The sequence below is a fragment of the Dufourea novaeangliae genome, unplaced genomic scaffold (genome assembly GCF_001272555.1).
Source record: "Dufourea novaeangliae isolate 0120121106 unplaced genomic scaffold, ASM127255v1 scaffold28, whole genome shotgun sequence".
Classification (NCBI taxonomy): domain Eukaryota; kingdom Metazoa; phylum Arthropoda; class Insecta; order Hymenoptera; family Halictidae; genus Dufourea; species Dufourea novaeangliae.
This window is the reverse complement of record NW_015373917.1, coordinates 998,496-1,011,441: the sequence shown is the minus strand read 5'-3', so window position 1 is coordinate 1,011,441 and position 12,946 is coordinate 998,496. Positions and strand designations below refer to the sequence as shown.

Below are 12,946 nucleotides of genomic sequence, written 5' to 3'. Positions count from 1 at the left end.
GCTTTCATTTGTAGTTTCGTTTAATTTCGTAAGAAAGAGAAAAATTAATTCTTTACATATTATCACTCCCTTCTCATTTCCCCTGCGCTTCCATAATTCGTGCATGAATCCCTCCTATACAGCGTACCCGCGGATCCCTAACGAGTCGCGTGATTTCGCGAATAAATCGTAACTTCAATTGCGCGCCGTGGATAAGGGATGGAAGGATATCGGGGCGGGCGGCGGCGGAAAATATTCAGTATCAGAATTAATAGGCGAATGGGGGTACATGCACGTAGGCCACCACCTCTGCCTACTATCTGTATCATGGCCGAACCGTGCAGATATCCGTCTGTCTGACCTAAATACGTAATTATCTTTTCGCGAGGCACGACCTTGGACGGGCCAAGTCCGAACTGGGCCATGTCTCTGTCTGCCAGTTTTACTTCGTACATAAAGTTACCTGTTCACCTTCCCTCCTTCTCCCCCCTCTCCCTTTTAAGACCCTCTTAAAAGAATCTTTTAAGGCAGAACGAAAGGAATCGGATACACTTGGAAGCGTCATCTGTCTGGGAATAATATGTCATAATTCTCAAGGATCTCCGGGGGATAGTTTAATTAATCCGCTTTAATGGAGATCCGAGATACCCAGCCGTCGCTTTTTTTTTAATTACACACCGAGTGCTGGGGCTCTACCAGTCTCAGGATTTAACGCAGTCGCAGAAAATCCCTTAGGGCACCGACAACCCCTGCGAGATAACACGTCCCCGATATCTTCGTGCAAACTTCGTCGATTATTCGCGATGAAATAAAAGGTACCCTTCGAAAAAGAAGCCAGGTTGTCGATCGAAATTTTTTCGTCTTCGTCAGACTTCGGTACTACCTTCGATGAGTTCCGACGTTCACCTGGTTTATGGGTCGTTGGGTACCGGTGGCTGATACAAAATGGATGGGTCTTTCAGGAAGATGTTCGTTCGATCGAAAAACGTTATACGGCGGCTGACCGACACACACAGTCCGACAACTGGAACGCTGACCCAGTTAATACACCTGTAGAAACAGTGCCAACACACCCCGCGTCCACGGATGTCGGGTCTCCGCCGACGAATGACCCTGCGCACGTATCCTACCCGAACGAGCTGTTAATTCCATTGTGTAGGTATACACGCAACGTAATCCGTTCGTAAATGACACCTTTCGAGTAATTCCTTATCGTTCTCGCGAGGTAAGGACACTGTTGTCGGGGTTACACACAAGATCCACCGTGTTTATCGGGTTACCTTGATCGCTGATCCTCTTGCTCCAGTTCGAGGGATCAATTCAAGATTTTACGCTAAACGAATTTCTTTCGGTTAAATACAGATATAAGTCGTCGATGGAGTATTTATATGTATATCGGTATGATTATTTTTGGGTTTGTTTTTTTAAATTCGTGTTGGGATAGGCAGATGTTTTACTGTGTTACTAACCGTCGGTACAGGAAAGATTTGTTTGTTGATTTGGTTAATCAGTGGCTGACCGAGAGCAGATCGGTTTGTCAGTCAGTTCAACAGTTATGAATTATTGAACAAAGTTGACATTAGATTTCAAACAGCTTTCGAATAAACAAATTTCAAAATATTAAAAAATTCTTCGAGATACGTTTATACATCACTGAAGACAACATACCCAAGTGTCAATAAAATCTGAAATGTCACTCCAAAAATTGTCCGATTTCGTGTGGAATGCCCCGTATATCTATGTATAACAATTCAGGGAAGTGTTTATAAGATGTTTTTTATTCGCCCCATAAGCATCCCAGAATCGTGCAACAGGCGTCGGTTGTTTTTCAGAAGATCTGTACAGCTGGGGGATGTTCGAAGAAATCCCGGCGTAGGTCACGGCGGCGGTGCATCGTGCGCGGCGCGGCTCCCTCGCTAAAGAGCGCAGGTGGGAAAGCCGGGTCGCAAACGGGGTCGCAGCCTGGGGGTAGGAGTGTGATCGGCCGATGTAGGTCAGTCGAGAGTGTTGGCCCCTTTCGCCTTGACACAAACACAGGTTATATGGATCTCTCGGTTTGGGTCAGGTTACCGATGCGCGCGGAACTCTTGAAATTCTACGAGGCGGACATCTATACGTACGGCCGCACCTAGACGAATCTGTTCTGTGTACCAATTAATAATCCAGGATTTTTTCCCTCAGATTCAACAATTTCTTTTTAAGTGTTCTCGCCATTGTGACGCCCAGAAAAAATTGTCATTTTTTGGGAATGTTTTTCTTTTAATAGTTAAGCAGTTCCGATTGCGCACCGCGGCGCGGAAACTTTTATCGCGCCGTTGGATTTCGTTTCGAGTTCCTCCCTGCTTTTTCCAGTTTTTTTCCGGCATATATGTATACACGATGAAGGTATTGCACCGACCTTTCGCTATGCGTGGTACAACGTGTGGATAATCGAATGGAGTAAATCCTCGATGAGTGTTGAAGGGCTCCTCAGCAGTGAACATTAAATATTTCGTAAATTAATGGTCATATTCGGCTGAAACTTTTTTTTTAAAAACCCAATATTTACTAGTTCCAAGGAAAAGATGGGGCAACGCCTGGACAATAATCGTGTAGAACAAGCCAGACAATAATCGAGAGGAGTCTGTATTTCGTTGACAAAGCCTCGAAGAACCTTTTCGCTAAGGAAAGAGTTGTTTCGTATCACCCCGGGAATCACCCCCTTTAAGGACTTACAACCTATTTAGGGACATCCTGTATACTTGCGACCCACGGTGCCGATGATCGCGGGATACGATTGCGAGAACGTCGAAAGAATAATGCGAGTTATTACGGAAAGGGGGCGAGTTTATCGTTGTCATCGTTCGCGAATTAATCGAGCGGAAAGTTTTCTCGTTTACCCCGCCGCCAGAGAGAAATAGAGAGAGAAAGGACACGGAAACTTTGTGCGGGCGAGGGAGGAAAGTGTATGGACACAAACGACATCGTTGCCTCCCGTTGTCCGGCAACTATTATATACGTCACCGAAACTCTGATTTCCGTTTGATTCGAATCGGTTTAAATTCGTTCCCGACGTCAAAGTTTTCTCGTTAGATCGTTTTCCTTCTTTTTTTTTCTGTTCGTCGGCCACTGATTCGAGAAGGAGCTCGCGAAACTACGACTCGAAGGCGCCGAAAATGTTTCTTCAGGTGGGACGACGTCGTAGTTGCGTGTACACACAAATGGTCTGCTCTCGCAGACGTGAATTCGCGTCACCGAATAATTGGAGACGTGTTATTAACGGGACAATGGATCTCGTTTCGCTAGACGATTGATGCAGGATGGAGTATTGTTGAGTTTTGCTTCGCACACGGTTTTATTGGGCGCGACGAACTGTTCTTTCTGACGTGGAATTTCTAATACCTGGTGTGAATTCGATAGAAATGATGCTGTAACGTGGAATACCGGAGAGTATTTCATACAGGAAGTAATTCATACAGACAAGAGCATATTTAAGAATTTCTGTGTTCTCTTTAACCTTTCAGACCACCACCACTTGTGTACATGAAGTTCCTTACAATTAAAAAACAAGGCCTTAGGTATAGTGTGTTGCAGATCCATTTTTCTTAGAAATTTGAATTTTGTCATGTTCCGAATGTTTCTAGTAGGTCTATTGAAAAGGAGTGAGAGTACAGATGAATTCTGTAATATAGACCGTTATTCGAAGTTTTCATTCAATAGAAAAGAGTACCAAATAAAATCTCATCCATTATTAGAGTAAAAATTTACAAGAACAATGCTCAACACTGGTGCACAGTATGTGAAAACTTGTATTTTCCGGGGGGTGGGTGGGAGACGAATTCTGTCCTCGCGCCGAACCGAACGCCGCTATCCATCGGTCCCCGTTGTACACAAGAGGGAAAACTTAACGGCACGCCGCGAAGCGCAATAACGTGTAATTAAGTGTGCACAAAGCGTGTGACGGTCAGCGATGCGCATGAGACAAAGGCAGACTGAATAGACACGTTCAACCGGCAACACGCGATCGTGCCTGTGCACGGTGTGTGTTCTCGCGGAACCTGTTCGAATGCATCCATGACCGTGCCCGTTCATGTGCGCTGACACATATTCCCGTATGTCGCCCCGCGATATGTGTCAGGGTCGATGATTTATTACGGGATCCTGGCCTGGCGAACCACTGCCTCCCCCGCTACAGCTCGAGGAACATTTTCGCTTTAATTGCGGAAACGATCGAGAAATAATATCGTGTCCCGATTCTAACTGTGGACTTCTTGCGCCGACGAATCCGTTGCTCTAATCGGCCGGGGGAACTTGAGCGATAGTGCTCCTTTAACCGTCTGTTAATTCACTTCGAAGTGGCAGCAGGTGGTAGGCTCGTACTTTGCAAATTGCGCGCGAGAGTGTAACGGAGAAATGACATTCTGCAAAGATTTCTCTTATTGTCTCTATTTTGAGGAGGGGTGTGGTGTTGATTGCCGATGTACAGGAAATCACATAAAGAGAAAGCTGGACTGCCTGAACCTCCTCGCTCTTCGTCCAACTCTACTTCCAAAATGTACGGTGCTACAAAGAGTCTAGAGAAGAGGAACAGGAAGAAATCTAGGAAAGAAGCGTTATACCGAATGAAATTACTCGACGTGGAGCGGTTGGCGAGTATTGTTGATAAACACTGGACGGTTAACAGTTCATCCCGGAGGGGTGCCAGGAGACGGTCTAGGCGGGGTCATCCCGCTCGCGGGTGGTGGGTGGGATCGAAGCGCGGGTGGCTAGCATAGTGGAACCGAGCCCCAGTTTCCGAAGGAGACTCTCTGAAGAGAGATGCAAGTTGGAGGGTGCGGGGTGCGGTCACCTCCGGCCGTTAACCCCGTGCAGCCAGCGCACTGGATACACTCACCCTCTGTGGTGCGTGTGCGGGGGTGTACGTATACACCGTTTCAACGGGAACGGGGTGTCCCGCAGCCTGCAAACCGACGACCTACAGTCTGCTGTGCGCGGCGGCTGCACGTATAGCGTGTACTCGTCGAAGGGTTGCAATTATTGTTCCAACGGAATCTCGATGGTATCGGTAGACTAACCGTTGTTTATGTAAATTTCCAATTTTGGACAGCCCATGGATCATTCTGGGTCGATGCAACTCAAGCTACTTTACAATCAACTGCTGTTGAAAAATTATCTGTTAAATAACGACGCAAACATTTTGAGATGAAGTTTCAACACTGTGAATTATATTGTCATTGTGAAAAATTAAGATTTCCGCTGCCAAGAGGACACGGCCTAGTCATCGCCAGAGAACGATGTATCGGTTCTGTTCCCCAATTGAACCAGTTATGTTGGTCGACGGTATTTTCGTGACATCCCCGCGGAGAAAAGAAAGCTTATCAGATGAGTTATCAAAAGGTGGATGAGGATAGATCGAAGGAACTTCACCTTGAGCCTCAAGTGTCGCGGGAATAAGATTACGGGAACCTCGTTTGTTACACACTGAAATATTGCAAACATTAGTGACTTAGCGAACTGAATTACTCACTTTTTCAACGTCTATTCCTCGTTTAATACACGCGGCCGTTTAATAAACCGATGCATTGCTACTCATTGAATTAAACTGAATTTCAGTTAAGCTCGAATCAAGGAAATATGTTTACCTATCGTTACAGTTAAGCATGTAAATTATTGGTATCAAGTTAATTTATCAATCTCTATTAGGTTGTTGAATAATAAATATCGCCTTTGAAGTGCAGAGTTTGAACCGCTACAACTTATCTTGATGCGAACATTTTTAACCGAAATAAGATCTGTCCGAATCGACATACTCTTGCAACGGGTTAAGTCTAACATCTGATATTGAATATGAACTTTAAGAAAGCAAATATTGTATTGGTAAACATTGTACCATTTCACTATGTTGCAATTAAAGTGTCTCCCGAACTAAAAGCTTTTAAACATAAATAGTTTAATACAGTATGACCTTCACATATCCTTTATGCGTCCATCTACAAAGAAAATAATTCCCATCAAATTATTTACCACTCAGAATTCATTTAACTTTCATTTGAAACATTCTTCGGTATCGTCAACAGTTTCGAAGACATTCGATGGGATTGATTCAAACGACTCACCCTGTACATGAAACAACTGCGAGGGAACGAGGAATAAATTGCATTGTCACATTTGATCTGGATTCCAGTAATTATACCGAAGTCTGTTTAAATACAGATCGACAGGATTATGCGTCTCAGCGGGCAGCATTGTAAATTCCGTGCGCCAGGAGGCCGTGTGAAATTTACACCAGCCGCGTTTCCGGTTCCCGTGATTTACCGGGAACCCTTTAAATCTAACCGAAATACCGGGAGAACCGAAGACTATTTCGGTGGTCGGCAATGAGGCTGCAAAAACGCTCTTGATTAATGAGAGCAAAGTTTCTGGAAGATCTGGTTTGGTGCACTTTACTGAAACTATTTGTAACCAGGAAATGATTGCTGCGAGGAACGCCTCGAGAAACGCTGACCAGGTGGTGGTAATATGTTCATTGATAAGAGCACAAATTGCTTTACTACTAATTTTGCAAGATTGTAAATATTATCGTTTACAAGTGAAGTGCTTTTTCATGGAATTTAATTATGCCGTTTTCCGGTGATTATCGTGACAGTGAACGTGTCCATGATATGTTGTTTGTTATTAAGAATAATATTTTAAGAAAGTTAATAATTGGTTTAAATTGTTCATAAGCATTTTACAATTTTAATTTCGTTGGCGTCATTTAACAACATTTCTTTAATATTAGGAAATTTTTTAAAGTCATTTACTTACGTGTTAAAATGCATTAAATATATAAATCAAGAGGGTTGCGTATTTTCTGAATATAGTAAAATGGACCGTCACTATTATTGTTACTGAGTATTTTGCAATAGTACAATTTTTCGGTAAAATGTACCTCTCAGAATTAAGAAATAACAATCTCCAAAACGCCGGAATACAAAATAATCTTTGATATCTAAATCATTTATCAGTACTACATGAATTTCAACGGAGAGCATTGTAACGTTTCATTATTAATTGAATCAAACCAATTACACGAATGAATGAAATTTCACGGTGGAGTTATTTAAGTTCGTAATCAAAGGGACGATCTTATTTAAATGCAATCTGGGATTTTCAGATAATCTTACAGATCTTTGGTATTTCTATTCCAGCAAGTCCCTCAGTAAATCCGGAAGATAAGCGATAACCGACCGTGAAGGTGACTTTGATTAATAAGGATGTCGTCTTGTTCGCCCTGAAGAATTACCGAAACCTGTTTCAGAAATAAATTACGACAGATTGCATTCTATTTGTTGCGAGGGCAACTCAATTGAAAATCTACGTGTAACACTGAACTAATTTTAGCACGATCAATTAGACTCGTAACAATTTCGTACTACAAAATCATTGTAGTTGAAATTGTATTTCAGTACATTTTATTCAGCACCGGAAAAAGTTTCTAATCAACTTTGAATCATTATACTGGTTAGAGACAGTTCAAGCATTTTCTTGATTATAACTTCTTAACTAATGATCGTCAGTTCAAACCTTTTGAAGGTTACTCGGAAGGGTGATCTTGATATATGTCAAGGTCAGAGTTATCCGTTGTGGGTACTTTCCGGAAGTTTATCCAAAATAAATTCCAAAGTTCAATTACTAGTTAAACATGCTGTAAATATGAATCACCAAAATCCTCCCTGTAATTATATCATATCATTTCAGTGATCGTGGCCGTTAGTGTATTTTCAAAAATAGTATAAATTTATTTGATTAACAGTTCGACCAACACTTTCGCTAAATGGAACCTCGCCAAACAGTAAATTAAAGGAAGAAAAACACCACTCGCAATTCCCGACGCAAAAGTGATCCCGAACGAGAGGGAAAACTTCTTTCCGCCAATCACTCAACGGGGACCGAAATTCCTTTCCCTGCCGTACACCGTCGTAAAAACAACCATGTCGGCGCGACAACGACTTCAATTTTGTTATAGGCTTCCGGTTTCGTTCCCGGAGCAAACACATGAAAAGTGGGACCCTACGTTATCCAATGTCACCGGATAATCCAGCTTCGTGGAAACAATGGCATTATGTACCGTGGAACAATGACGCGCCGATGGAGATTCCCCTTTCGGTAATTAAGCGAACAAAGCCAAAGACTGATCCAGCCACGAAAAACTGGACGATCCTGTCGCTTCCACCAAACTTCGAAACCATTAATCGACTTCACCTTTTAACCACAGGGTGGTGGATTAAGTCTTCGTGTAAGGTCAAAGTCACTTTCCAACCACTAGACTCAACATTGTATTATCGAATTTAAGGGGTTGCATATCTTTGAGCTGTTAAATAGGAGGGGAAAGTAAAACATTTCTTTGTATTTGACATCTTGTTTTATGTTATAACCTTAGTATATATAAAACATATTTTAATTTTCCCTCTTACTTAACAGCTCAGGAGGTATGTAGTTAATCATGGGATCGAAAATCTTTTCAAGATAAATTGTAAGATTTATTGTATATGTCAATGGAAAATTCTCTGTCTTTTTTAGTGAACCGATGATTTAAGGCAAATACAAAGTACCTTTACGATTTTCTGCTTGGTAAGACGATGTAAGGTTGCTGAGACCAAGGACGAATGTTATTGATGTAGCACAAGTTTATTGTTCTCTTAAAAGTGTATTCTGAGTTCAGCATATGAATGGTGGATTTCTCATTGGTACACTAGTATTTGCATACCTCTAAACATGAAAAATACTGTTCTGCATACGTATACATCCTATATTACACTCCTTTTACTCCATATAATAAAACTGCTTCGTTAAAATATTTACATTATGTATATCACATGTCCAGTCCGAATTTTCAAGGTTCCACTGAGTTTCAAAGTGTCACGATTAAGACAGACCGAAGAAATTCTAACATTTTTTCAAAACGGGAACGCAGCACCGCCGCCGGCCGCATTTTGCATACGGAATGAGCCTCGTGGGCACTAGACGAGTCTGAGCCACTTGGCGCTCTTTACGAAAAACGTAAACGTGCGCGAGTGCGTGTTAATGACGTCGTTAGTCATGCGACCCGGGGCCTGACAATTGGCCGCTCGACGGGAGTCTGGAGATTCACGGTTGCATTCTGTGTTCTCTCGGTGCAATTACGGTCACCGTTTCCTGATTCCAGTCGAGACGAACGAATAGATCGTTCGTTAAAAGCAAAACGATCTTGCGATAAACCGATCGTCGAAACAGCAGAAAAACGAGGGAGAAAGAGAAATGATCATGGGGCTAAGAATAGTATATAAAAACGATCGACGCGAATTGTGCTTCCATTGGATATATCAATAAATCTTTGTTGATGTTGCTTGATCTATGAAACGGGGTAATCGTATGGAAGGATGAGTGAAAGTACATAGCTGACGTAAGTATATTTTTGATGGATGTGAATGAAAAGTGACAGAAGTAACTCGAATGATATTTGTTTCCAATGTTCTTAAGAGATATTTACATTATACAAGTTTTTATATTTTATATCGTCGAAATGGAAAAATCAGCAATCTAAAAAGTATTTTAAGCCTCTTCACATAATAATAAGAAGAATTGCATTTTTTTTCTAAATTCATCTTAATATCTGCTCTACTATGCGACGATAAAGACAGAGAAATATTTAGAAATATATTAACGACCTTGACATCTCTGGGAGACATGACCTTGGAAGAAGAGATCTCTGTTCAGCACCATCGTCCTTGACCTACACATTTTCCGATGATTTCAAATTCAAGAGATATTTCACCCTGTATAAATAATGACGTTGAGCCTCTAAAATTTCTCGCTCGTAACTTATGTGTACAAAAAGTAATTTAATTCTCCGACACTTTGAGTACATTTTTAGGGAAGTGTATTAAATTTTTCATACGACATGATTCATACGACAAAGGCGTTTTATCGTCGCTTGATATAAGAAGCGAAATGAACCCATTATATCGAATAACGTCAAACAAACCCAGAATGACCCTATATTCGTGATACGAAATGGTACTATGAAAGTGAAATTGTCGGTTGTGTCCACAACAACAACAAAAAAAAGTTATCGATGAAGAAGATGAACCCATTAGATGCTCGTAAATCCCGACGAACCCGAACAGTTAGGCAATTCGTGACAGACGATAAAGCTACTGACGAAGAAACAAAAAGCGTCGTAAAGGTGCCGTTTACAATCACACATCGAGCGACCTTCGAGCAGGCTCAGGAGACTACAAATGTTTCGTGATCGTAATTAGATCGACGTTACATCGAATATACGCGTTGCACACGTAACGATCTCTGCTTAATTGCCCGTCCTCCCAGCGACAAATTCATATTTGTGCACCCATGCACCTTGTTATCTCTTGGTATTAGCGGAATTAACTGACCCATTTAATTAATCGTCGTTGAATTGCCCATTTACATCTACAAGATTATTGTAGTCTCTTTTCTGTTGACAATGAAATGAAATTAGCGTTTCCGACGGTGTCACGACCGATCGCTAACTACGATCGAGAAATACTTTTCGATGGATCTTTCACGATAAAAGAGCACACGACAGAAATGTGTTTCAGAGAAGTATATTTATATGGATTACTGAACTTTCGGTTTCTTTCAGTGTGATGGAGAAGTTTTTCTTTTATTTTAAGGAGTTACTAATTCGATTATAACTTTGCGACGAGACTTTTGAAGAAAGTTCTATGAAGTGTGGAATATTAATTTATCACGAGAGTTTAGAAACTGATTTCTAATGGATGTTCGAAATGTGGTATAGAATTTTTTATATTAATTTCATATTAGGAAGAAGCTTGAAACTCTTCTGTTGACATTGTCGCGTTATCTTTAGTCAGAAACGATACGACTGTTGTAGTAAACTGTTAAATACCGTTGAATTAAATTACATACTGCTTCTTCGTATTTCTATATGAATACATTATGCATGGGACTTGTTAGTAGTTTACTTCTTACCCATACACATTATGTATATTACTTTCCTAGTTGTGAAACTTTGTTCAGGAAGCTTACTAATAAATTAATATTAGACAGGTGTAAACGTGAAAAACTATAGTTCAGAATTAACACTTGAATTAGTGTAAATACACTAGTAAATGAATACGTACTAAAACCATAGACTCTCGTAAATGCGATTAAAATATTATACTACTGTATTTCACGAGGTTTCTCGCGACTTTTATTACAATATAAAATAAAGCAATTAACTAACTTACAAATCTCGATAATCTCGTAAAACTGTCGTTTTTACCGATCTGATGAAAAAAAAAAACAGGTGTACATTAATTCTCAGTAGCTCCGGTATCGACAACAAAATTTTTCCGTCAACGATCGATTCAAGCCCCACCGAAATCGACTTCGAACGAGGGCTGAATCGTATTCAGAAATTGAAAAGAATCCGAAAGATGGATAGGGGCCTCTTTGCACTTTGTCCGGGACATATCACGCGATGCCATTATCGAATAATTTATCCGCAGTTACCCGAGATGAAGCTGTCGGCCCCTGAAAACGGGATCGCGGCCGCGGTGCATCGAGCATGAACACCGAGCGGGCCGTTGGGGGGGGGGTGAGAGAGAGAGAGAGAGAGAGAGAGAGAGAGAGAGAGAGAGAGAGAGAGAAAGAAAGAGCCGCCGCGCCGAAAGGATCGATTCCGTAGTACTAAGGGAGCCCCTCCAAGCCCTGCCGCCACCGACCTCCCTTCGAGGTCGGCCGAGGACTCTGGAACCGAAGAGAGAGAGAGAGAGGCCCTGTAACGACAAATCGAACGGAACCCCGCACCTAGCGCTCCGGCAGCCCGTTTAATCGTCTTCGATCCAATTTTCGCGTTTTCCTAACCCCTGTTCCCCCCATTTTCAGCCGTACCCCACTCCCCCACGTATGATCAATACGCTGCGATCGATTCAATCGGCTGAACACCGTTTTCGTACCGGGCAACCCTCGAACTACAGCCATGGAAACCCTGTACAGGGAGAGCTACAACGTTAGAGGACTTTGATTTAGAGAGACTCTTGATTGCTGGAGTCATAAAAAAAATTCTGGAATATATTCTTTTAGGTATATAAGATACGTCCTAGATGATGATCGTTAAGCACTTCAAGGAAGTGTTTGTAGGAGATTTATAAAGAGATGTTATCACACTTTCGATAAAAGTTAGGGATCGGTACTCACGAACAAAGATGTTGCTCATCAGGGTAGCAGGCAAGCAGAACACGATGACGAGGACATCGGCGACCGCGAGATTGACGATGAAGAAGTTCGTGACAGTCCTCATACGGGGCGACCGGTACACGACCGCGATGACGAAACTGTTCCCGATCAGACCGACCACGAAGACCAGCACATAGGCTACACAATACACCGCGGACATCGCCATGCTGTGCCTGTAAAATCGATCGGGAATCTGCTCGGCGGCGGTGGACAGATTCGTGACCGTTTTGCTAGCGTTCAACAGCCCGCCGTGCTCCTCCATCGTTGTTCGGGGATTCACGGTGATCGCCTCCGCGATCAAGTTGTTCAGATAGGTCCCGAGGTCGTTCCTCATCTGGAGAAGCGTTCCACCAGTGGCCGGTGGCACGGCCGCGATTGTCGTGGGCGGCACGTTTCCGTTGTTGCTTCTACGACGTGGATCGACGTCGAATTCCTCGGAGTCAGGCAGACGCAGGGACGCCATATCCAACAGAGGAGACGGTGGCTGCAGCATGGGGAACTTGATCGCGAACCGTTGGATCGATGTGGTTTCGACCATGGGCCGAGGATTCACAGGTTATACCAATGTACTTATCCTCTACCGTTCTTTCTCTTGCTTCCCGTGAACGTCGTCGCGTCGTCGTGTCGACGACCTCTCCGTCGACCTGCCCGTCTAGCCTCTCCGACTTACTTGGACTGGTTTTCCTAGAGACCACCACTCGAACCACAGCCAGAAGCGAAATGTTCCTTCAGGATTGAACCT

At 42.6% G+C, this 12,946-nt stretch overlaps 1 protein-coding gene across 1 annotated transcript in view; it reads right to left on the bottom strand.

Moving 5' to 3' along the window:
* The window catches only part of LOC107194276 (neuropeptide FF receptor 2-like), a 42,352-nt gene extending 29,610 nt beyond the window's left edge, over positions 1–12,742 (bottom strand). Inside the window, exon 1 of the mRNA XM_015583874.1 lies at positions 12,166–12,742. Coding sequence (XP_015439360.1) covers positions 12,166–12,742 — 577 coding nt within the window. The remainder of the gene's footprint in view (positions 1–12,165) is intronic.
* Positions 12,743–12,946: the final 204 nt, after the last annotated feature.